General features: G+C 39.2%; 1 protein-coding gene across 23 annotated transcripts in view; it reads left to right on the top strand.

Annotated features, from left to right (window-relative positions):
- Positions 1–1993: 1993 nt before the first annotated feature.
- Positions 1994–26917, top strand: part of NEB (nebulin) — a 215554-nt gene continuing 190630 nt past the window's right edge. For all 23 annotated transcript variants that reach the window (XM_057551795.1, XM_057551792.1, XM_057551794.1 and 20 more), the window contains exons 1-12: positions 1994–2060; positions 2675–2759; positions 3335–3399; positions 9027–9227; positions 11080–11187; positions 11657–11761; positions 12454–12558; positions 13240–13344; positions 18684–18788; positions 22824–22928; positions 23571–23678; positions 26220–26336. In XM_057551795.1, the coding sequence (XP_057407778.1) occupies positions 3364–3399; positions 9027–9227; positions 11080–11187; positions 11657–11761; positions 12454–12558; positions 13240–13344; positions 18684–18788; positions 22824–22928; positions 23571–23678; positions 26220–26336 (1095 nt within the window). In that variant the 5' untranslated portion in view covers positions 1994–2060; positions 2675–2759; positions 3335–3363. The remainder of the gene's footprint in view (positions 2061–2674; positions 2760–3334; positions 3400–9026; positions 9228–11079; positions 11188–11656; positions 11762–12453; positions 12559–13239; positions 13345–18683; positions 18789–22823; positions 22929–23570; positions 23679–26219; positions 26337–26917) is intronic.

Genomic DNA, 26917 nt, shown 5'->3' with positions numbered 1-26917 from the left:
AATGTGTAGAGATAAATAACAAAAGATTCAGTTAAAAGGGTTAAAATTATTGTTTCCAGGGTGGGAAAAATAAAGGAATAGTGGAAACAGGAGACACTGATTTTAGTAACAAGCCTTGCAAAACTATTTGATTCTTAAATGACATGCAGATAAAATTTGGTTAAAATAATCAATAAAATCAAACTGCAGCAACAAAAACTCTTTTACAATACCATTTCCTCCATCAAATCTTTTCTGGTCCCCAGACGTGACACTTCTATACTTCGATACTTCAGAAAGCATCATCTGAAGCTCTGCTATTGGTACCTAACTGTACCCTGCTTTGTTTTGTAGCCAATTATATAGGCTTATAGCCAAACTCCTATTGATTCATAAATTCTTAGACTAACTACAGACTGGTTTCAGAAGCTTCACAATATTTTGGTATTTCAGTCTAATATAGAGTAAAGAGTAAAGAGTCCAATAAAATGTTTAAAGATGTAATAATAATTTTAAAATAATAATAGCTAACATTTATTGAGCACTTACTATGTGTAAGGCATATGATAAGAAGCTACCGATAGATCAAGGTGTCAATTGATTCTTTTTCCACAGAAGAGGCCATTGATAGGCCAGAAAAATAGAGGTGCTCTTTCATCTCGAGGGCATAACTGCAGATAAGCATTAATCTATGCCTATTTTTTACTTTATATATTTTTTATACTATATATATATATTTTAAAGGCCCGTATTATTTTTCAATTTAACACCATCTTTTAAAAAGCACATAATGAATAGTAAGTCATAATTCTTCTAGTTTGCAGCTGCCAGGTGAATGAATGATCTCATAATCCACACAAACATTCCTTGGTCATAAAACCTATGGAAACAAAGTGAACAGGTATAATTAATTCAGATGATAAAATGATGTTCAAATTTTACCACCATATGAATCATGGAAGGGGGAGAGGTACGTATGTTTGAAATGTGACATTACTTCCTAACATTTAACCAAAAAGAACTATAACAATATGTTTAGATTCAAATCCATATCAAGATGTGAGTGACCCATGGGGTTTTTGCCTTAGTACAGGGAAGTGGAAAGGGATTCAATCAGTGAAAATTGTCTTCAGGTAGAAAATTGTCGGATGATTTTTACAAAGTCAATGTCTTACACTCTGACTTGCATAATAGAGCATTATCTTCTAGTAATTTACTGATTTCCATTTTATCTGCCCTTGCTGTTCAGAAATTGAACCCTTTTGTGCCTGCATTCACACTTTGCTTCTAGGAGGCATTTGAGTAAATAAAAAATCAGTAACCCAGTTACGTATGAGAGAGGCTCTGCATTCCTAGCAGCTAGGAATGCCTAGAAAGGGAGAAGTTGATAAACATGATTTGGCATCCTCCCCGCCTGGTTTAGTAATAGAAAAATGATGGGGCCTAATCTCTCTAATTATGCCCTGTGGATACCTTACCAGGTGTCACCATCAAGTATTTTCACCAATCACTTCATTTTATCACATTTTTAAAAACTGGTTTTGCCAACTTGATGTTTTCTGGATCTTATCCCTCTGTTTCTTTCACATCAACACCTGTAACTTATCTGTGGCTCACCTGGTGAGCTGTATATGAGCGAGCATATTTATCTCCATGAAGATTGGAAAATTGACAGGAAGAAAGCAGTTGCAGAAGGGTTAAAGCCCCTCAAAGTCATGCTGATTTTCTTCTAAATTCTTTTGCATGAATATGGTATTAAACAGAGCTGTAGGAAATGAGAGATTCAACATAAATTTGAACCCCATACTCTGGAAGTTAGGTAAAATTCCATTACATTTGAATACTTCTATGCAAGCAATTTGTTACCCTTTATCCTTTAGTGGAATTGATGAACAGGTGGTTTTCAGAAGATCACTCAGTATATTTAGCTTCTGAAATTTGAGCGACTCGAGATCTGATTGGCTGCTCTGGCCACATGATAATTCGGAGCCCAGGCTCCTCGCTGGCTCTTGCCTGGGGTTCTCAGGAGGGAGAGTTGGGAGAGGCTTTGCTGCTGAGGAAATTTATTTGGTAGATTGAAGGTAAGGCCAATTTATGGCTTTTTCTGTAATATTCTTTCAGGAGATGTTCCACAACTTCCCTTGAAGTATTTTCCAAAGTTTGGGTTATAACTGGGGAAATGAGTGATGCAAATGTGACAAGGAAAGTCTGTAACCCCTTTGCCCTACTCAGACCTTACTAATACATAACATGTAGTGTGTGATTAGAGTCGAGTCCTATATTAACCAATTTATTGCTTGACTGAGTTGGCTCTCTTGTCTAACAAATTTTTTTTTTCATTTTTTGCCTTTTTTTTTTTCTAAATATATTAGTACAAAAAGGATCTATGTTCTACGTTCCTATATTTATCTGGTTCTACTGGGCTTCATTTGCCTCAGAAGGAGCAACAGTTTTGCTAGCGTAACAAAACCAGCCACAGCTGGGGTATTGATTTACATGGCAAATATCTTTGGGCGAAGGGACAGCTGCTCCAAATCATCATCCACTTTTATCAAGAGAGAGTCCTACTCTCTGGCGTCAAACTAAGAAGGCCTTGGGAGATCCTTTTGCTAGTTCCTGAATTAGAAGCTTAGGCCAAAGACCCACCATCTCATATGTACTTCAATCAATGCTTTAACAATTTGTTATTTTTCAGGTTTGAACAGAGCTACAGAAACAAAACGGAAAAAATCCACACAGGCCAATGGTGTTCGGGAAGAGAATAACCCCATTGCCTTGAGGTTTCTATTTTTTCTTTTAAAGTCTGTTGACAGATTTATTTTTATGTGTTCTAATTTGAAGCATAGGATCTATTGCATGCAATGTAGTAGAACAGGATGGAGACCTAAGGCAGCCCTCCTAGAATTTTGGTGCTACCAGGAAAAACTCCAACTTTTTCTGAAAGCCAAGCTGAACTTTCACTAAAATTTTTGCTTGAAATTTTACTTGAAAATACTCTTCTCCAAGTATCTGGAAATGTAAATACTCTGTACCTTTGAATCCAAACCCTTTACCTCCCTTACCTCAGCTTCCTTTTACAACTTTAGCTAAATTGATCATGTAGCTAGAAGTAGCAATACGAAACATATTCCTGCGGGAATCAAGAGAAAGAAATTTGAAGCCTCAGTTTTTTTAGACCTGTATTTAAATGTCTTTTCTCACTTAGCCTGCAAAAGTATATGAATATGTAGAATGGATTAGCCTTAAATTCTGTTTTTAGCATGTTATAAGATGGTTTCAGTCCTGGGGATAGATTCTAATGTATTTTCTAGTGTATAGATTCTAATGTATTTTCATTCGTCTGGAACATGAAAAGTTTGTAGGTGCCACTACTACTCTGGGAAAATGGCAGATGACGAAGAATATGAGGAGGTGGTGGAGGTAAGATTTTTTAAAATCCTGACTCTGACAGCAGAGAATTTTATGTGGCGACAATCAAAACCGTGTAGGTGAACTAATCATTCGAAAAACACGTTGTCTATTATAACTTCTCAAGGAGTCATCATTAAAGCATAAGAAAGGAATATTTTACGTTCAGTTTCACTATAATTATGTGGGAGTAGAACTGAAAAGAAGTATCACTGTTTCCCACTTCTGCTTTTCTTTAAACTCTCAGAAAAAAAAAAAAAAAAGTGTGGGGTAAAGGCGGATTTTCATTTGTCTTCTGAAGCTACATTCTTCCCCACTTCCCAGACCCCATGATCAAAGGGACTGAGGGGATGAAGAGAAAGTTCTGAGAACTGAACTCTATTTCTTAGTGTCTGCACAGCCACAGAGGAAAAAGAGCTACTTACTCTTTGCTTCAATCAGCTAATTATCTACGTATAGGGCGAAACGGACCAAGTGTTCAGAATAATATATATATGAGCTTATAGACATACGGGAGATTTTATATATGTTTATGTGCACACACATACATAAAAGCAAACTCATGAGTTTATTTTTACTTGTCTCACAAGTGACCACTGGACCCACACTTCCCCACCAACTCCAATATATTTACCCAAGGGAACAAGACTAGCTTTTGCATTTGAATTTTGAAAAAAAACAAAGATCATAGTGGGCATCTTGAAATATTCCCTCAAGATTATTGGTGGATATCTGACATGAGTTATATAAAGTTGTTAATTGTTTATTTTATATTTATATATATATTTTATATTTATTTTATTTTGTTTTTATTATGTTGTGGGTTTTCTTTACCACTTCTTGCCTTTAGCATCCATGTGATACATTGCCATTGAGTCTGAAGGTCCTTAATAATTACCAATTAAGCATGATGATCTACACATGTGAAAATCTCTAAGTGCCCAAGATACACGGAGGCAGCTTTGAAAATCTGTGCTTTTTAATAAGAATGAAATTAACTTTAAGAGTTACCCAGAATCAAATTCAAATTGAACGTGCCAAAATTTGTCTTTGGAAGATTATTTTATGGAGCAGTTTATATTTAGGTCAAGAAAATTTTATTCTACAAATAAAATTGCTTTTATTACTGAAGGATATGAAGAAGAAGAAGGAAAAGAAAAAAAAAACCCAGACTGAGCCTCATTCAATATAATGTTCAACTTCTCTGGCTTAAATGCCAAAGGTCATGTCTTCAGTGTTCAATATTATCACTAGTGCATTCTACATACATCCCTGATGGTCAGAATAATTACTATGAAGCACTAACAAAATTATAAATTAAATTGCCTTTCCTATGATGGTAATACCAGGAATACTTTTTAGCCTCCAACTTAAATATACCTTGTCTTTCTTAAAATAATTGTGTTCATTGGTCCCTGGAAATTGTCCTTAGTGCTAGATTTGATGGATTTAACTAGATGTCATAAAAATGGAGGAGGCTATTTTTAGGCATCTCACCCTTGCCATTTTGTTCCCATTACTGCTTCTGGGTCTGACCAGCAGGTGATAAACTAATAGACTTTCTGCCAGAGAGAATTGAACCAAGGTCTCTCTGACCTCAAAAAAGATGCCATGAGAATGGGATGGTGGCAGATTTAAGAAAATGGGCAGGGAAGAATTCACAAAACAGACAGGAACTAGCTTTAAAAATATATCTCCTGGAGATCTTGGACAACTAAATAAAATTGTACTGTCATTCTGTACTCAAACTTAAACTTGGAAAGAAAGGAAAAGGCAAAGATGTACTATCTAATTAGTGGCACAGCTCTAAAAAAAAAAAAAAAGTGAGATTTGGCATGCAAGTTTATGCCAACCATTTGGATAATGTTGCCTTTTTTGGTAAGCTTTTTTCTAAGACATATTTACTAATGATGAGAGCCCAGCAAAGGTAAAATTTGATGGCTACCAAAGAGCTGCTTTTACTTGGATGCTAAGAAAATCCAAAATAGTTGTGAATCATTCACTTTAGTTTAAAATTTCTTTTCAAGTCACTGATGTTTTGTGTGGCCAGAAAAATGGTTCCATGTAGATCAGCATCAAACAGCATTTCCTAAAGTGTCCAAATGATAGTTCCCATGTGATGAAGGCACAGCACATAAAAGAGAGTCTCTGTCCTGTAAGAGCTTGTGATTTATGTTGCTATGTGTAAGGACACAGAGACAGAATTAGATTTCAAATTTTTAAAAAATAGTATGGGAGCAAAGAAAGCACAGGAGTGGGGGACGTTAAGCAAGTTTTATGCTAATTTTACTGCAAGTGAAACAGACCATGTGGCCTACTGACAATGGTTAAGTAATTTGATGAGAGTTCACTGAACCAACGGCAAAAGAAAGGCCCCCGAGGGGGATTTTGCCTTCAGTGTTTTTTCCTCCCCGCAATAATATGTTTTGGTGGTAAAGAAAATATGAAGCATAAAATGTTATACATTTTGTTAACTGAGAAAATGAACCAAGTGTTTCATTTTTATCCCTTTCCTTGTATGCCTCGGCCTAAACTAGTCTCTCCTTCTGTTCACCCAGCTTTGCTGGGTGATGCTGGGGGCAGGATTCCACTCTCTTTAGGCATCTGAAACAAAATGTCAGCCAGTTCCTATCCACGTCTATTTATTGCTAGTGATGTCAGAAGTAGCTCAAAAGTAGATTTGACTTCATATCCAGCCTGCAGGCACCTCAGAGCCATCAGTGGCAAATCGCTGCCTAACTTTCCCACATTTTGTTGATGAGGAATTTCACCGTAGCAACCCTTTACAGGACCATCATGCTACTAGAAGCGATTTGCTCATCACTCCAGAAGAAACTCTAATTACTTAGTACTCAGGGTGGTATAGGGATAATTGAGATATGTCTATGCCTTCGGATCTATCATTTCCATGATAACAATATTTTAAAATTTTATTCACACTGAGGTTTCTGGTTTTCTTCTTTTTTATTGTTAGTCAGCAGTGAGTTTTATCATACACAGCTCCTCTCTGCCAACCCACACACTCAAGATATCGTTTATTTTGTTTGTTTTTAAAAATTTATTTATTTTATTTATTTATTTTTGGCTGCGTTGGGTCTTCGTTGCTGCGTGCAGGCTTTCTCTAGTTGTGGCGAGCGGGGACTACTCTTTGTTGCGGTGCACAGGCTTCTCATTGCGGTGGCTTCTCTTGTTGCGGAGCGTGGGCTCTAGGTGCGCAGGCTTCAGTAGTTGTGGCACGCAGGCTCAGTAGTTGTGGTTCACGGGTCCTAGAGCGCAGGCTCAGTAGTTGTGGCGCACGGGCTTAGTTGCTGCACAGCATGTGGGATCTTCCCGGACCAGGGTTTGAACCTGTGTCCCCTGCGTTGGCAGGTGGATTCTTAACCACTGTGCAACCAGAGAAGCCCAAGATATTGTTATTATATTCTTTTCTCACCAAACTCTATCTAGGGTACCATAAGAAAAAATTTTACTTGTCTCAAGTAAAATAGCTTCACCAGATAAGTAGCCAGCGTCAGACACTTTTCTCATCATTCTGTCTGCATCTCCTTGTCCAGTCTGAGGACTTTCACTGTAGCTACCCTGATGTTTCACATAGTTGGAATGCGTTCCAAAATGTCAACAGCCTCCCTCATCTACTTCCTTCCCACAAATATTGAAAACCAACTGGACTAGTGAAATAAGCCAAGTGGTTCTACTGAGGCAGAGCAGAGGTGATTTCTGCTTTGGTTCTCATGATAACTTTGTTCTCTATTTATAGTATCACACAGGGGAGACAGTCTATGAAGAGGTGTGGGGGGAGGTAAGACCCAGCCCACACCTGCACGAGCTGCATGCTCATTAAAGCAGAAGGAGCCTTCTCCTCTCTCAGACTCCCAGGGCTGCCGAGCTGGCAAAAGGGAGAATCTGGAGGATCACTCACCTGTGTGCCCAGCAGCCGGTGTTAAAAGAATGAACGTTACCTGTTTTTACTATTCAGTATATCCAGGATGGCTAGGGATGGTTTCCCCTGTTACTCGTGTTGTATTTTTGGTGTAGGTGATGCTTATTAGAATAACGTCATTGGCTATCACCACTCTCTTGACTGCAGCAAAGGTATTGCCTTGGACTTGTGATTTGCACGGGGACCAACAGTTTTATTGTGTAGTGTCATAACTTCTGGGGCACCAGCTCTGCCAAAAGAGATGGCACCTCCAAGCCTTTGTTCTTGATGATACAATAAAATGCTACTTAGATTTTGGCACATTAGGAATTCTGAGAAAGTCATTTCCATAAATATTCCAAGTTGGAACTTTTCTTTTTCAAGCTCTCTCATGCTTCATTTTCTGCCTGGAGCTGTTTCTCTTGAGCATGACAAATAGTGATATGGATGGCTAACCCTGAAGCCTGCATAAAAACTAGCATCTGTAGATGTTGTAAATTGGTTAGTTTCTCACCATCAACCATACATCAGTAATAATGGGCAGAGAGCAACCTATTAACAATGATCTGAAAAGAGTAGGGGTAGTTGTCATAGATGTACAATTTCCTTATCATTTAGGTTTCTATTTTCATAATTGATGCTGGAACTCTTCCTTTGGTACAGATGATATAAGCTGTGAAGGAAATTTTACTATGAGATGGATTGAAGATTTAGCTACTTATCTTCTTTTCTTACATACTGTATTTTTAACCTTGGACTAGATCCAAACTTTGGACCTTCGTTTCTTCCACTATAAAGCCTGTTGTAAGAAACAACAATCTCCCACCTACCACATACGTAGGACTGTTGTGAGGCTAACCAATTACCCCATTATGTTGTCATCATTATTCTTGTCCACGTAAGCATTTATTAGTGTAAATAGCACTCCAGTTCACATTCATTTTTTTAAAACATCTTTATTGGAGTATAATTGCTTTACAATGTTTTGTTAGTTTCTGCTGTATAACAAAGTGAATCAACTCTACGTATTCACATATCCCCATATCCCCTCCGTCTGGTGTCTCCCTCCCACCCTCCCTATCACACCCCTCTAGGTGGTCACAAAGCACCGAACTGGTCTCCCTGTGCTAACTGACTAAGCCAAGAGAATGGTAATCACTTGTAATATTGATGTGATTCATTTTTTCAAGTTCATCATTCTTTGTCTCATACTACAGAATGCTTAAAACACCTGCAGAACAAGCAACCAACTTTTTCTTAGAATCATTTAAAAGTTAATATTAAAGTCAAGAATTTGAACTTTATTTGATTGTCTTCATTTTTTTGTTCCCTGATCCCAGTTTGCTTTTACTTTACCCGTGCAGTTTAAGAAGATTTTTAAATGTTTGAAAATATTTTTACTTTTGATTTTTATCCTATCTTAAAGTGTTCCTTTAGGCAAATGGAATTTTAAGGTAATATTGCAAGTCAGTAAAGAGTAACCATTTTATTCCATGCAATCTGACACAATCAGCATTCAGATTTATGTCACACAATATGCCTTCACATGGATATAGCATGTGATTTCCTGCTTTGGCCTGCTTTAGATGTGGAGAAGTAACACCAGGGATATCAGTCTGACTTGAAGTTAGAATAATGTATATCAAGACTATGGTATCTCAGTTTTTACTTTCATAACAATGTTGTCAAATTTTGACATAACTGCATGTCAAATTTTCAGACAGTAACAGAAACCTATGAAACTACGACAACAAAGACATCTAACTATGGGCAAGCAGAAACTTCCAAACCGGCACTGGCACAGCCAGTACCAGCAAAGCCGGTGGAGAGGAAGAGAATCATTCGAAAGAAGATGGACTGTTCAAAGTTCATGACCCCTTACATTGCACACAGTCAGAAAATGCAGGATCTCTTCAGCACAGTAAGTTTCAAACAACTTCTGCTTATCTGGTTTTATTATTGAGAAATTACTGATCTCAACCAACTCTGTTTTGGATGCTGGCTGGATTTTGCTTCTCAACCATGTATGAGACAAAACTTATTTTACAGAAATATGTCTTGTAACTCTTGAATTCTGCTTTCAGGTAATTTACTTGCACCATTGCAGCATCAGGGGAAGCTGATGAAATTATCCCCACAAAATAAGCATAAGGCCAACTATAAAGCATTTACTGGATTTAATCACTATTTGTTAGCCAGTCTAGAATAATGAAATCATAGTTATAGATTTATAGATTTAGATATAGATTTATAGATATAGATTTAGTTGAAATCAGTTCACAGAAGCTAAATAGCACTTATCTGCACTATGTCTGAGCATGATGCCCTTCAAGTAGACTAGCTAACAGTATATAACAAGGTCTCTAGGAGGTATAGTGAAAAAGAACGTGTAGTTTAAAAAACCAGGATCAGACTAAGAACTCATGTGAAACTGAGGATCAGAATGTTCTACTGTACCTTGGAACAGCAGTTTTTTAACTGTGGCTGCACATTGGAATTCCCGAGAAGCTTTAAAACTACTGATGCCCAGGCTGTTCTAGTTTAATTGGTCCAGGCAGGCCTGGGACCTGTAGAGGAGGATTTTTAAAAGCTTCCCAGCCTCTAATGTGCAGCCCAGGTTGAGAATCACTGCTTTTGATGATCCCTGGTCCTTACATTGCCATGTACAGTTCTGTAAGTTACACTGACTGGCAGCAGGTTTAGACCCCTTTGAATGGATCTAACTTGTTGATTGTCCAGAGTAGACTGAGGTCTCACTAGGTGGCCTGATTGCACATCCTCTGGAGGTTTGAAAAAGATGAAAGGTACTCAGGGGAACATCAGATTATATAGGATTAATGCTTATGTCAAAAGCATCCTTTTGTGGTTGGCCAATAAATATTCATTTCTGGTTGTGTGTTAACTACTGGGGACTATTTGGTAAATTTCTAGTTCAGATTCTTGAATGATCTAAAATTTAGGTTTTCTAAAATTTAGATTTCTAAAAACAAGATTATCTTGCCTCTTTTATCACAGTCGTATTCAGCAAAGATAGAAAAATTTATCGGTCTATTTATTGCCATAAAAATCTCATTAATTCAGATACTAATATTCAAGAATTTCTGATGGTCTGAACAAAATGTTGGCAAAGGTTTGTAATATGTTTAAAGTGATTAGTAATGAAATCAATAGTATAATTTAGATTGTTGACTATTCCACTTGAGTCTTCCTGAAGCATTAATAATGATAAATTATGCATATTATTGTTAAAGCAAGAACTCGTATATTTAGCAGAAATAATAAAATTGCATTCCTTTTCAAAATACTCATAATTTAGACTTCCCATTAATTCAGCTGGTGTCTCAGTTATCTAAATTACTGAGATTTAGCTGCAACTTCTGAACTGAATATTTTTGCATTGTATTAGCAATCAAATCTTTTCAGACCTGACTCAATTTCTACACTTATTTCCTAAAATTATTGAGATTCCAGCTTTTTATGTATGAATTCAGACAATAAAAATATTGAAAGAATCATTTTAGGGCATTTCCAAGACAATATTTTATAATAAAATTTCTACTGTCTCCAGTATTCAGCCATGTTTAGGAAGAACAATTAACATATCTATTTTAGTTTTTGTTGAGAATCAGGGTAGGGGACAAAAAGAGAGCTATTATAATTGATAATTGTTATAACCTGCAAGATTAAAAAAAAAAGATGGGGATGTGTGCATCGCCTGAAAGTTCTGCTGCTGTGTTGTTAGGTTTTAGGCTAATATCTGATATTCTTTTTAGAATAAATACAAGGAGAACTATGAGAAAGCAAAAGGACAGCCATACGCCATCACAACTGATACCCCAGAACTTCGCAGAATCAAGAAAGTACAAGATCAACTCAGTGAGGTGGGCTGCATTGCTAAAATAAAGGAGAGAGACATTTCAAAAATATGCCTACTACTGGGAATTTGAGGGCTTTAAATAGGTGCGGAGAGAATAAGGGGTCGAATTACTATGAGCCAGTCCAGAAATCTAGAGGAAGCAATGGCCATAGATTATGCTGCTGTAAATGTGAACCTAAAGAGATTTCTAAAAGCTTGGCTTAAAGGTGATGTGAGATGGGAGTTCCAGCTCGCTGTGATCCTCCATACTGGAGCACAGGGAGGCTGAAATTTGCCCGGGAAAGCAGACACGCAGTAAATACAGCTGCTCTGTAGATCTTTGGAGATCACAGTTTTCTACCTAAAATGCAGAAACTTGGCTTTGCGATGCAGACATAGAGTGATTGGGTCAGTGCTCTTTATTATAAGATATTCTTTAATATACTCATATGTTCATGCCTGTCATGAGTTCTAATTTTACATTATTTTTGCAGGTTAAGTATCGAATAGATGGCGATGTTGCTAAAACTATTTGTCACGTAGACGAAAAAGCAAAGGACATTGAACATGCAAAGAAAGTGTCGCAGCAAGTCAGTAAGGTAAGGTCATGGGATGGATAGCTGGGGTACTAAATAGCATGTGCATTGTCTCTGCCTGGCCTTAGAGGAGAAAACTGGACTGGCCAGATCCTGCTCACCAGTCTCACTTGAACCCATAGGCATGGTGGGCTCTAATGGCAACACGTGTCAGGGAGGCTGCACAGGTGACTGAAGTGGCCAGTCAGAGCTATGGGAGTTGGAAAGCCCAGGCCCTGCCACTCAGCTCCAGGCAGGTGCTGCACAGAATGCGGTCCCAGTGTCACCAGAATCTCTTATTTATTTTTTAAAGAAGTTGGGAGGTGAATTTTTATGAGAAATCTCCAAATTTCAAAGGTAGGCAACTAATTAAAACATTAAAAAAAAAAAAACCATCTAAGTCAAACACATCTACCATCCAAATTCAGTGAATGACTGACAGGTTGCAACCTTTGAAAAGAATCCCTAGAGAATCAGAATCATGATTTAGTTTACAAAATTAGGCTTTTCAAGTAAAAGCTTACTAATGCAGGCAAATTATCATGGGATGTCGACATGGTCAACGTTTCCATAATTGATGCTGGTGGCACATCAGCAGGCTTTGCATGAGGACAACTTGAGTTTGAAAGACTCTTCATAGTGCTCTCCTTTGTGCTCTAAATCCTCATGCCCTTGCGGGAGACATCAAGCCAAGGTCCTCTGTTCTTTCTGTCCAGGTTTTATACAAGCAGAACTGGGAAGACACCAAGGATAAGTACCTGCTTCCTCCTGATGCCCCTGAACTTGTCCAGGCCATCAAGAACACAGCCATGTTCAGTAAGGTAAAGGCCTCTGCTCTGTCGCCACTTCTATCTTCTCGTGTCCTCCCACACGTCATGCAGAGGGATACCCCGTAAACCCTGGCTAGTCTGGAATACGGTTCCCCAACCATTTTGTGAGTAACCTTGAGACATGTGGGCCTGCAGGGATAGGGCTGGCCAGGAGGAACTGAGAAGAAAGCTCTTGGGCCAAGTAGAGGAGAGGGTCTGAACAACCGGGGAAAACAAAGATGCACCTGAGAGCCTGCTGTGAGACCCACAAAGACCCACAGAGTGTAGAGCCTGTGCTACACTTTGGATATTCCCAGCTGTCACTCTCATTAAAGCTTTAATTTTCTCACTCTTATTAAAGGTTTATTAAAGGTTTAAGCACAGCAATTATGCTAAGTGCTTCCTGGCTCCTTACATTTGCATTAGTACTTGCTGCAGGAGGCAGGTGCAGTTACAGAGGGGAGATGAAACAGAATCAGACACATCTGCCTTTCTGTAAATAAGACTTGTCAGGAGAAGCTGGAGAAGCTATTAATAAATATGACTTGGATCGAATGGAATTTGTGAATTCCACTTACCTTTGCTCTCACCTTGCCCTGGGTTCTTTATGCCATTGATGGATGAATTCAAAATTATATATTTCAAGTAAGTGTGTTCTCACGTTCTCATAACTTTCATTTTTCCCTGATTTAGAAACTTTACACTGAAGACTGGGAAGCTGACAAAACTTTGTTTTATCCATATAATGATAGCCCGGAGCTGAGGAGGGTTGCCCAAGCCCAGAAAGCTCTCAGTGATGTAAGTGCAGTGCAGTGTGCACATTTGGGAGTGTGGAATCAGGACACCTCGAATTATGTCTTCTAGCCAGAAGTTCATTGCAACTCCTCCTATAAAAAGACTAAGTGCTATTATTTCAAAGGAGTACGTATAGAATCATTATAATTTATGATGTCTAATTTAAATTAGATTTTATAATTTATATTACATATAAGTTAGTCTAATGCCCTCTTCTTACTGGTGAGGAACCTGAGTCTAAGGTCACATAAGTAGTTAGTGGCAGAGCCCAGACCAAAAACCTCGTCTTGTGATCCTAAGACCAATGTTCTTTCCGCTAGAGCATGTGTCCTTCTATCCTGCTGGCTGGAGTTAAGTTTTTCTGTGACATTAGAGTGGCATTTAAAAAAACTTATTGGGATTATAGCCACCTTCCCAAATGTATTAAGGGAACAATGTTACTGAAGGACTTTGATTTGCTATCCTAATCATAAAGTCTGAACTGTGATATGTCCCCTACTTCTGCACGGGGCACCTGACTACGTACTTGTCCAAACATCTTTGTGTGGTTATCTCACAAAGAGCTCTCGCCATTGAGTGTACATAGAGGATATTTCAGAGTTAGTGAAAAAAAAAAAAAAAATTCAGCAGCCCCACTGGCCAGAATTTTAGTATCCTAGACCTTGAAATCTTTATTAGAGGAACTTAAAAGGCATAATAGAGCTCTTAGAATTGAGAGCAGCAGCGGCAAAGATGACCACTTGGGTCCAGCACTAGCCCTTGTTTTGAGGTAATTTATTTCTTGACCCCTTGATTTGCTAGAGGCCATACTGAAAATAAGACTGCTCTAGGCTTCAGGAAAACACTGTATTATAGAATGAGACATTGTCTTTCATTCAATAGACCCCTGAACCTCTTATGTTCAACATAGACTTAAGTCACTTGGCATCTTGAGACTCATTAGAATGCATCCTAGGATCCTATCTTGCCCTGAACTGAAGTTATACATACTCATTTGAAGGTATCTCCAACTTTTGAGCTCGATTTTTTAATTCCTATCATTTGCTATCAACTGCAAGTTTAATAGACATATTTCTATCCCAGTTTGCATATAATTGATTAAAATATAGCACAGATATAATCCTATCCTTCCACAGGGTAAACTAGGAAATAATGGAGGCATAACAAAATTTTAAGGCCAGCTAGTAAATGGCAGCAATTTTAATGGGAACCTTCTGCCTCTCTTTTAAGATTAGCTGTTTGGTTTTGAATCTCATAAATGTACAATGTTGTTGTGTGGCCTTTATCAAGTGATCAATAATTTTTTTTATTGAAAGTCCATTATGCATGCATACCTGGCAGGATGAAAAAGTACAAGAAATTTTCATCCTTTCCCCCTGAGAATTTAAAACCAGGCTGGTAAGATGAAAGTGTTATATAACAAACAACAAGACAAAAATAAAAAAACAAAAACAAAAGCCAAACCCAAACCCTACAGTCTAATATTTGCTAAGAGAAAGACAGGACATGTGTGAATAATCAGAGAAAGCCATATGGAGGTGGTGATCCCAAGGGAATAGGTAGTGATGAACAGGAAAGGCATTTTGAGGAGAGATAGTACTGGACAAAGGGACAGAAGTGAAATGAGTCTGGAGTTTCAGGGGACAAAGAAAGTGAATGCTTGCTGTGATAAACCATAATGGAAAAGAATATAAAAAAAGAATGTCTCTATGTGTATAACTGAGTCACTTTGCTGTACAGCAGAGATGGGCACAACATTGTAAATCAACTCTACTTCAATTTTTAAAAATTGAAAAAAAAAGAAAAGAAAGTGAATGCTGTGAGTGTTCAGATAGGAAGGCACTTGTAAGAAACTGGTAGCAAGACCTTGAAAATCAGACAAAATAGCTTTGATATAATATGGTAGGCAATGAGAAGCATCATAAGATTTTAGAGAGGAAAACAACATGATAAAAGTAGACTCTCAGGAGGCAGACAGCAGAAGCAAGAAGAACTACAGTCCTGCAGCCTGTGGAACAAAAACCACATTCACAGAAAGGTAGACAAAATGAAAAGGCAGAGGACTATGCACCAGATGAAGGAACACGATAAAACCCCAGGAAAACAACTAAATGAAGTGGAGATAGGAAACCTTCCAGAAAAAGAATTCAGAATAATGATAGTGAAGATGATCCAGGACCTCGGAAAAAGAATGGAGGCAAAGATCGAGAAGATGCAAGAAATGTTTAACAAAGACCTAGAAGAATTAAAGAGCAAACACCTGAAAGTAGAATCTGGAGAAATTTTGATGGACCATATGGTGGATTGAGACAGGGAACATCATGATTTGTAGAACATTATTTTAGTAACACAGACAAATCAGAGGGGTGATGTAGACAAAGGAGAGGAAGAAAGGAATCTGAAGGTGGTATTTAAAAAGTGTTAATGGCATTAGATATTGGAGATAAAGGTGAGAAAGGAAACATCCATGAGTTTATGACAGACTGGTAGTCTGGGTGAATAAGGGTATAAGTGGTAAAGATGCCTTTAGTGAAAAGAGAAATAGAGTTGAGATAATGGAAGAAACATTCAGATCAAGGCATTTGATAAACTAGAAATTTAGTTCTATTGCACAGGTGTGAGATCAGGACAAGAGATTAATATTTGAGTCAAATAATTTTTTAGAACTGACAGCTGTAGACATGAAAATGTATGAGGGAGGCAGAACAGTGTATGGCCAAGGGCAGAGTTCTGGAGGACACCCACACTTAGGACACCTGGAAAGGAGCCAACAGAAGAATGACAGAACAAAGGTCGGAGAAGTTGAAGGGGAACCAGGAAATGCCATGTTGTGTAAGCCTAGGGAGAAGTTTCCAAGAAGACTCTTAATCTCCAACTGTCTCCTTTTACCCACAAAATGGAGAGATGAAGGGTCACCTCCATGCTACTTTAGTTGTATGGACTTTGAACAATTAAAGTTGACCACATTTTTTGAGATATCTCAATAGAAGACATAATGAAGAAGAATTTATAATAACGAAGTAGAATCTTCCCATCCTTGCCTCAGAAAGACTTGGCAGTTGAGGTATGGCTTTTATTTTTGCTGCAGACCAAGTATCAGATTACCAGCATGCCTATTAATACTGTTGTCAGCACCATGAACTTCTACAATTATTGGACACAGGGCCCCAAACAAGCTGTTGTCCACAAACATACCACTGGGTAGGTTCATAGATTTTGAGCTAAGGATTTGGTTTCAGAGCCTCTCTCTCCCTCTCTGTGTCCTTAACCCTACTTACCATGTTTTCCTTATTATCTAAGTAGAGACAAATGACTTTGCAAACACTGAGAGTCTTTAAGCCGATCCAGAGTACTGAATTCTAACTAGACAGAATTCTGAACAAAGGTTCTTCAGAAATTAGGACTTCTAGATCTGATCTCTCAGAAAGTTCTTGACAGCATGTCATACTTAGTAAGCATTTCTCCTGGCAGAATGTTGCTTTCTCCTTAAGGACTTAGCTAGTCATGGAAAATACAGGTTGCTCTATGCCTAGAATAAGTCTTCACTTATTTAAAAGAAAATAAGCCATGGAATTAATACAAATACATTTTAAAATCTGTCTTTTGTATCCCAATCGACTTAGTATTTGTGAAAGCGTTTATATAGGCACTAGGTAGATATTTTTAGAATAAGATATAGTTAGACTTGGTTAAAGTATGACGAAGATGATTGTGACCTTGGAACTATCCTACCTATTTACTTTATAAATAAGGATACTGCCACATGGAAGAAGAAATCATTTGTAGAAGTCTCACAGCTGAGTAGTGGAAGAGCTGGGAGGATAATTCTCCTCTTCAGATCTCCCCCGATGGCCTCAGTTTGTAAAACACACATTCAGAAATCAGTCATCAAACCCTCACTCCAGTCAGGTACTAGACAGGGAACAGGGTTCCCAAATGAGAGGTTGCCATCCCAGAGCTCACAATCCAAGGTGGGACAGACATGTAAACAACCAGTTACAGTGTCATCCGATAATTCCTTTAAAGGAGGTAAGGGCCAAGTTGAGTGAGATCCCAGGAGAAGGTCATCAAGACAAAAAAGGCTCAAGAGGTGAAATCATGCCTGTCCTGAGACATGAAGAATGAGTAGCAGTTTGCAAGCCGATGGGGAAAAGGTGGAGTTGGAGCTTCCAGGGAAAGGGAACAGCATGTCTGAGGTTCAGAGGCATAAAAGGACCTTGTGTGTCTGGGGATCTGTGAATGTTCTACATTGTTAGAGGCAGGGGTCAAGACTGGTGGAAGAAAAAGCCAGAGAAGTCAGTAGTGAAGAAAAAAGGGAGAACAGGAGCCAAGGGGATGCATAGTTAATGGGCACAATGCTTATTTTAAGGTTAGAGAGGCCTTTTGTAGGCTGAAGGAAAGAAGCTAATGAAGAGGGAGCTGTTGAATCTGTAAGAAAGAAGAGGGGTGGCTTCTAGAGCTGGGTACCCAGGGCTACCAGAGTGAGCAGCACCCCATGTGCAGGACTCACGCCCTGCAAGGGATGCTTCCTCTGGGCCATGCAGGGGCTGGGAGAGGCAGGGATGAGGATAGATAAAGATAAGTGTGTAGCCTGTCTTTATGAAAGAGGAAGCTGAGAGGAAAATGGAGCGGATTGGACAGTGTTGGGGTTTCAGACGAGTCACTGGGAGTAGAGACCGACCAGAGACACAAAATGGGATGTTCAAGCTTCAATAAAGGCAAAGTAGCAATTGGGTACCATAAATGCAGAGTTTTAGGCACAGAGCACCAAGCAAGTAGCTGTTCACAGAACATACCATTGGGTAGACACATAGATTTCAACTAGAGGCTTGGGTTCCAGAGGCTTCCTCTCCCACCTCTGCACCTTCTTCCAGTGTCCCTTTTAACCCTGCTTATGGTGCTGTCATTACCTAATCCATAGAGTTGTGTGATTTTCCTCAGCAGCACTCAGCATCCTGGATATAAGAACAGCTGAAGTGTGTGCTTGACTTTTCCAGAGCTGGGAGTTTGTGAGCAGGTGTGATGTAAAGACAAGAGGATGGGAGTTGACGGTGCTAGTTAAGAGAATAACTTTAGTTGTAAATCATGGTGTGGAGACGAATGGAAGGAGATGGATGTAAGGCCAATAGTCTTGGAGAAGGAAGACTCAAAGAAATTGAAATCACTAGTAAAGCTGAGAGAAAGGGCCTGTAACATTTAAAAGGATAAATTACAGTAGACTAAAATGTAAGACTTCAAATAAAGTGGAAAACATAGCCTTTTCTAAAAAATGCCAACAAATGGAATGTGGGAAGTAGATTAATTTGCTATAGCTCTTGAACATCCCTGTCTTATTTTGTCAGATTGCCTACAAAAAAGGTCACACTGAACAGCAAACTCAATTCACATCTCTGCCGGATCCTCCAGATATAGAATTTGCCAAGAAAGTGACCAATCAAGTGAGCAAGGTAAGTAAATAGGGCTGGGACACTGTTTCCCTTGAAAACTCTGCTGAATAATCTCAACCATCAGAGAAAGTAACTAAGATAAACCTAAAAACGCAACACAAACACTAAGAGTATTTGTGTATATGACCGGAAAACTCTACAGCTAAAGAAACACATCCATTAACACCATGGAACCATGTTAATAAATACTCAGCCAGCTTGATGACTCAGTGATTGATACATGGGAAAGTGTTTTGAGAACTGAACCCACGTCCTGATGTCCTTTGACATTTTGACTTATGAGAGGGATACTAACAGAGTAACCAAGTAACTGCAAATTTCCACAAAGGATCTGATTGTTTTAATTCAGTGCAGACCCTGTATAGTTTTATGCTCAGAGTCAGACTTGGAGAAAATAAGAGTGCATGAGTGGTCTCTCAGATGTAGTTTGGTTAGACAGCCCTGGGAAGTGCACCTCATAATTTTCAAGGCCCTGGCAAACAGCTTAGTCTGTCTGTATTTAGTCTGGTAAACTAGCTCTGAGGAATGCAGCCCTGACAGGGAATGCAGAGAAACAGATGTTCAACTGATGAATAGATCCATGCTAAATTCCCATTTTAATTTGGCCCAAATCAGGCCACTTTCTCCTGGGATACTGCTGCTTTTAAATACTTTCCTTTGCCCTCTGTGGAGTTGACTGTCAGTTTGGTCTTCTGCTTGAATTGTGATGGGACCTCAAGATTTCTATCTTGTTTAAGTATTTCGGGGGAAAGTATGTCTCCAGTAAAGGAGAAGGAAGAAGATTACAGATGATGAAGTCTATTCAGCAATATTTTTAAATGTCTGATATTGCAGATTACCTACTGGTGTAACCAAGGGCTATTTGGATAAAAGATCTACTAAGTACAGTAAATTTTCACTGATAGGAATACCATGAACCTGAAATTTTGCCCAGGCAGAGCTAAGCAGATATTAACTTTAGAACTAACTATTCACAAAGAGATGGCCTCCTAAAAGTGTTGCTACTGTAAATAAGATTGGAGAGAAGGGCAATTAGAGAGAAGGATGGTTATTTATTTATTTTTGGGGGGGAGAAAAATAAAAAACAGCTTTCAAGTAGTCATTTAGAAAGAAAAAGAAATCTATTTTTAATATTTGCAACATTCTTTTACCTCATTTGAGTATGTGGGGTGGGTACTTGAAAGTGATTTTTAAAAATCTATTTCAAACTCCTCTATAATCAGTCTCTCCACTAATTTAGGCTTGCCAGTTAGTCTAGAGCTGCACCCTTTTTTTTTTTTAACATCTTTATTGGAGTATAATTGCTTTACAATGGTGTGTTAGTTTCTGCTGTATTACAAAGTGAATCAGCTATATGTATACATAAATCCCCATATCCCCTCCGTCTTGCTTCTCCCTTCCACCCTACCTATCCCACCCCTCTAGGTGGTCACAAAGCGCCGAGCTGATCTCCCTGTGCTATGCCGCTGCTTCCCACTAGCTATCTATTTTACATTTGGTAGTGTAAATATGTCAGTGCTACTCTCTCACTTCGTCCCAGCTTACCCTTCCCCTTCCCCGTGTCCTCAAGTCCATTCTCTATGTCTGCATCTTTATTCCTGTCCTGCCCCTAGGTTCTTCAGAACCTTTTTTTTTTAGATTCCATATATATGTGTTAGCATATGGGATTTGTTTTTCTCTTTCTGACTTACTTCACTACGTATGACCGACTCTAGGTCCATCCCCCTCACTACAAATAACTCAATTTCGTTTCTTTTTATGGCTGAGTAATATTCCATTGTATACATGTGCCACATCTTCTTTATCCATTCATCTGTCGATGGCCACTTAGGTTGTAGAGCTGCACTCTTAATAGAGTAGCCACCAGACACATGTGACTATTGAGCACTTGAAATGTGAGGGTATGAACTGAGTCCTATATGTGTGAAATATACACTGGATCTTGGATCTTGGACACTTGGTATGACAAAAGGTAAAATAACTCATTAATTATTTTATATTATGTTGAAATGACAATATTTGGCATCTATTGGCTTAAGTAAAATATTAAAATTAATTTCCCACCTGTTCCTTTTTTACATTTTAAAGTATGGCTACTAGAAAACTTAACATTACAGTGGTGGCTTGGATTATATGCCTATTGGATTGCAGCAGTCTGCTGGATGCAGAGACAGCATTGGGTACTTTGAAAGCATTGCTACGACTGGGTTTGCTTTGTGGAATAACAATATGATCCAAGGGGAGGAGGACTGTGGATGAAGGTCGTTAGATTCAGCCATGGTGATAGTTATTCATCCCAGTCTCATCCAGATTTCCAACTTCTTAATGGCTGTTGTGCATCCAAAATAATAGTCACATTGGGAAGAAGTGCTTGTGATGGGTAGCAGTCCATCCAACAACAAACCATCCAATAAGAGAGGTGTAGGGCTGCCAGGGGTGACTTAGATGTGGGACTTGCTGCCTTTCTTTTGAAGTCTTCCTCTCTCTCAAGCTGCTTTGACCCATGTGTCAGTATCATTTCCTTTCTCTCCAAAAAGGTAAAATCTCCTTTATCTACTCCCTTTCGTGCTTTAATTTCTTTGCATTTCCTTGTCGGATTATGTCTCCCAGATCCACCCCTTTGTCTTACAGCCTCCAGTTCAGATTTTAACGTAAGGAACACATATCTGTAATGATTATATTGCCGTTACATTCTGTTTTCCATCCTTCCTTACTAAACCTTTCAGAATCAAGTCTCTCACCTTTGTCTTTGGCCAAAGCCATCAAGTACATGCCAGCACCTCCTCCTGGCTCAGAGCGTTTTGTAGAGATGGGTAGGCAGGCAGGGCTGTTCGTGTACACCATGCCTACTACAACCAGCTGGGGTTGTTACAGGAGGTTCTGTAAGAAACACTGGGAAGTCCCTTTAGCTTCTCTGTGCCTGCTTCTCTGCTTTCTTCCAGACTCGCCATAGGAAAGATATAAGATTTCAGGTTGGAATTTCCAGCTGACACCAGGTCTGGACCTGAAAGGAGAAACTGGGATCTAGAATGTTAACCTTTTGAGAAGAAAGGATATAGGGTGTTAGAGAGAGGGCTGGGCTTCCTATAACTCAAACTCTCTGGCTCTGCGTTTCACTCATCCTTGGTACTTGTTCTTTAAAGGTGTAACAGAAAATGACTTTCTTTTTCTTTGAAGGGCATGGTGCGGATATAGGCAGGCAAACACTTTGAGACCCCCTGGTAATGTCTGTGGACACATTCTATGAGCCAAGGAGGGGAAATTGCTCTAACCCAGCTCTGGCTCGGGCTCATGTCCCAAATTTGGGGTTAATTCTATTCCCAGAACATTCAAGCCAAGGTAGTCAGTATATCATGGACTAGGTTCAATTTAACGTAGTTGAACATACATTTATGTGGTAACTTCTGCGTACTGCATTTTGTGTTAGATCCTGAGGATTCAAAAATGAAGAAGATGTAATTCCTCTTTCCAAGGAGCTCACAGCCTAAGATTCAGGTGGTGTGGTGTTTGTGAGTTAATATGGGACAGCAGTTCAATTTTTTAATTACTTGTCAGTTCTCATTAAAATTTCTTTAAGTCTAAACCAGGAAGTCTTATTCATTGGCCTACATGCCAAATTTTGTTGTGGTGTTGCTTTCTGGATAACTAGGAGTTTTGGTAAAGCTCAGAAATTAATGGCGAAGTTCATCGGGCATGAAAATCTGGGGTTGAGTGGTTTTATTATAACTATGAATTATAGAAGGAAGATGCACCCGACTCTCTCTTCCCTCAAACATCAGGGACCATCTGTGAGTTCTCAATGAACTAAGTCTCTAAACTCAGCAAAGGGAGGATTGATACCTCTATCCCCCGCACCCAACTTTCTTTTGGGTAAATTGACACTATACTGGGAGATTTGAAGACATCTGTTAAGCACCCAGGAAGGGCCTGGTCAAGATATTTTTAAAAGCCAACCACTACCACTTAATTAGCTGCCTTATTTGGCAATTCCCAGATTTTGCTTGTCTTATTTTCTTTCTTTTTTTTTTATCCTAGCAAAAATACAAGGAAGACTATGAAAATAAAATCAAAGGCAAATGGAGTGAGACACCTTGCTTTGAAGTTGCAACCGCCAGAATGAATACTAATAACATCAGCACAGTAAGTAGGAATGGATCGCCAGATGTCCTTGGGTTGAGAGGGTGACCCTTTCCTGTATGACTTCTAGCCACCTGCTGCTCCTGCAATGGTACTGGAACATTTGAACCTAGGCACCTCTTCTTGGGGGTAAGACCTGTGTAGTGTTCCTATTTAGAAAGAAATTCCACAATCTTTCCTTCCTTTTGAGAAATGCTGTTTTTATTGGATTCCATTATTCTTGCCTCGGTTTTCATAGGAACAATATGGTTTCAAAGTGAGTACAGGTGAAAGGGACCCTTTTAAGTTTATTCTGTGCCTGGGCACTCGAATGGTACATTTATGAAACTGATTAGTTTCTTCCTAGATTCTCCTCCAGGGAAAACATAAGTCCTCTTTTTCTCTTCTCTTAAGTTCTCTGCCTCTGGCCTTTGAGAGCTCCTTATCTGAGGTTGTCTTTCAGCCTATTATAATTTTCCCAAGTCTCTGTTAAGTTGCTAATGGTTTTTGTGATGGCACCACATTCTATCATTTGTAATCTGACCTGCAGAAGCTAAGAGGAGCATGGCTTTGGGTAACATCTCCAAATGGCCTCTGTCCTCCCGTATAAAATATTTACGTAGTTGGTTCCCACCGCAGTTCTCCAGCATGTTTAATGTCTTACAGAAGAAATACCAGGAAGACTTTGAGAAGATGAAAGACCAGATCTACTTCATGCAGACTGAAACACCAGAGTACAAAGTGAATAAACAAGCTGGGGTGGCAACTAGCAAGGTATGGGGACATTCTCTCGTTTATCTTGATGGTCTCAGTGTGGGTGAATTTCTTACAACTCTTACTTTTGTATATAATGGGAAAAAAATGTTCTTAGGGGAACAATAAGAAAAATACTTTGGGATTACAATAGGGCTACCAAATTTTTTTTAAAAAAATTGCCATGTAGGAGAGAATTCACAATACTCAATTACCATCTTCAGCATTTCTTAGACTAAAGGACGTTCTGATACCCAGAAGTAGAAAGGACAAAAGAATTTCTCAAGAAAAAGCAACTGGCAGCCTTATATGCATATAGACACTTCACACTTACAACTACCATCATTTTTCTATTTTCCTACTAACTGGTGAAAATATAGTCACAGACAAGATACTTGAATCCATGGATCTGCTCATATACTCTATAGAGTGACATTGGTAAATAGTCTACTCCTGGGCATTCTAAAGCACTAGAAAGAACAATAAGTTCAAAGCCAATCAGACTTGATTCTAACCCTGGTGCTGGCTCTGCCGGAGCAGTGAAAGCAGAAAGATCACATCACTTAGGAGGCTATTTCAGTATCCAGGTGCAAGACAGTGATATTTTGGACCAGGAGGGTAGCACAGAAAGTGATGAGAAGTATTTTGAAAGTAAAGCTGACCTGATTTGCTGATGGGTTGGATGTGGGATATGAGAGAAAAGTTTTGGTCTAAGCAACTAGATGGATGGGGTTTCCCTTTATCAAGATAGGGAAGATGGTGGAAGGAATAGGTAATTTCTTTTTAGAGGGGAGACCTGAGCTCTTCAGATATGTAAAATTTGAGATGCCTTTGAGACACCTAAGTGGAAATGTCAAGTGGGCATTTGATTACATGAGTCTGAAGTTTCAGGAGAGATATCCAGGAAGGCTGTATAAATTTGGGCGTCAGTAACATATGGATTGTATTTAATGTCATAAGACTGGAGGCCATCAAGGGAGCAAGTGTAGACAGAAAACTCTAAGGACTGAACTCTGGAGTGCTTCCATGTGAAGACATCAGTGAGATGGGATTGGAGCAAAATTAGGAGAAAGTGTGATGTCTTGGGAAGCAGGTGAAGAAGGAAGGGAGTGAGCAACTGTGTCAAATGTTTCTGAAGTGGATTTATCAATGTATGGTCTCTGGTGAACTTAATAAGAGCAATTTGGTTGAATCTGCTTAGAGAGGGTTTGTGAGTGAATGAAAAGAGAGAAATAGAAGAACATGAGTGTACTCGACTCTTCCAAAGTATTTTCCTGAAAAGAAAAGAAGAAAAAGGGGTAGTAGCTGATGGATAAGTAGGTGAACAGGGGATTTTTTTAGGTAGGAGACAAAAATAGCATGTTTCTATGCTGATAGAAGAAAAATCCAGTGTAGTGGGAAAATATGATGTTGAGGGCCGGGGGAAGAAAGTGGCTGGAGTGTTGTCCTAGAATAGGGGAAAGGGGAAAGGGGAAAAGACCTGGAGCTTAAGAGGAGGGGATGGCTTCCCCAGAAACAGGAGAGGAGGTTGAGAATCCCAGATGAAGATAGGTGGATAGTAGGGTTTGTGAAATTTCCTTTCTGGTTGTTTCCATTGTTCAAGGAAATAGATAATTCTATAAGATAGAGAGGTTATCTATATCCTCCACTCCTGTAGAACACCCCCTGCGAGTCCCCTGTCTGGGCTCTAGGGGGTGGTGCATCTGTGTTTCAGAGTGTATCTCCTGCGTTTGGATACCAAGATGATTGTATTTGTTTCTGAGGTTCTTAAATGTTGGCAGATTATCTAGGATTCCCTCAACTTGTCTATATTCTCACATTACATTGCTTGAACAAATGGCTGGCACTGGAGATCATGGTCAAGATTAGGACCAGTTTCTTGTTTTCTTTCCTTTGGACATGCTCCTGAAGGGGGCTTTTGTGCCCTCACTTAAAGCTTCTGTCATAGCCGGAATTGAAGGTGCAAAGCAGGGAGGGCAGAAGGAGAAGATGAGGTTGCCAGCATTCATCTAGCCCCAGCCCCTTCCTCTTCCTCCCGCGTGTACATTAAATACACGCGTGCTCACACACATAGTCACGGATGAGGCATGAAGCTTCTAGCTTTTTTCTTTAAAAATGTGTTGGCACATAGGTAGCTGGAGGTTAAGAGATGAATGAGGGTTCTGGAGCAGCAGGTATCTGGGGCATGATATACTGTCATTATGATGTGCATCTTTCTTTTATTATTTCTGTCTCTCTCCCCCCCACTTCCCTCCCTCTCTCTCTGAGGGCAGGGACCATGTGTTACTCTTTCTTGTATCTGTCCCATAGCCAGGAATGTAGTCGATGCCCTATGGATATTTTTGAATGAATACATGAATGAGAAGAAAAGATATCCTGAAAATGTATGCAGTTTCCCTGCTGCTGTCATAAGTTACTATGAATATTTTGTTTATGAAATGTCAAGCTGCGATTTTTCTAAAGAGAAAACCGATTTGTGGAGCTATGTCATAATATCTGTAATAGAGACGAGAGCAAAAATAACCTGGAGAGTTACTTTATCACTTTATTTCACTCCTACAGGTAAAATACAAAGAAGACTATGAAAAGAATAAAGGAAAAGCAGATTATAATGTACTTCCTGCTTCAGAAAACCCACTGCTCAGGCAGCTGAAGGCGGCAGGAGTTGCCCTAAGCGATGTAAGTATATTCTTGTCAAAAGTGTGTTTTTAACCTTAGCAGCAAGAGAGATGAAACTTCTCTCCTTCTGTAATGAATAAATGCAAATAGAACTTTGCAAATACTTTAAGGCTATGGTGTAACAGTTTCCCTGGAGCTGTCTAACCACAGGAAGGCATTAGTGCCTCTGAGTATGATGTGTGGCAATTTGGGGAGCCTGTGGACTTAGCTCAGTGTGCAGGGAAATCCTCATTTACTTATAAGCTCCAGGAGCCTATGCCTTTGTGTGGGCAAAGAGTACATTGTAGGAGTTATGTTGTGATTTTGACAGAGGCAGAAGGAGACTTTGAAAGGGGAGGGGAGAAAGCTGAAGCCACTTAGTGCCCTACCCTTGTGCTCTTCAAGCCTGCTGCTAGGAGAAGAAGCAAAAGGTCCTGTGTTTCACAACTTCTCTCCACGAACTCTGCCATTTTCTACTCAGGTCTTGGCCCCAGAAACCATCATTTGCGGATAGCAGAACTTGAAAGATGGCTCCCTAAGTCTTCAGAGGAATTTCTACTTGTGGAATATTAAGAGCTTGGCTAATCCATTAGGTTTCAAAT

The sequence above is a fragment of the Balaenoptera acutorostrata genome, chromosome 8 (genome assembly GCF_949987535.1).
Source record: "Balaenoptera acutorostrata chromosome 8, mBalAcu1.1, whole genome shotgun sequence".
NCBI classification, from domain to species: domain Eukaryota; kingdom Metazoa; phylum Chordata; class Mammalia; order Artiodactyla; family Balaenopteridae; genus Balaenoptera; species Balaenoptera acutorostrata.
Note: the sequence above shows the minus strand (reverse complement) of the source record. Positions and strands in the feature narration are given on the sequence as shown.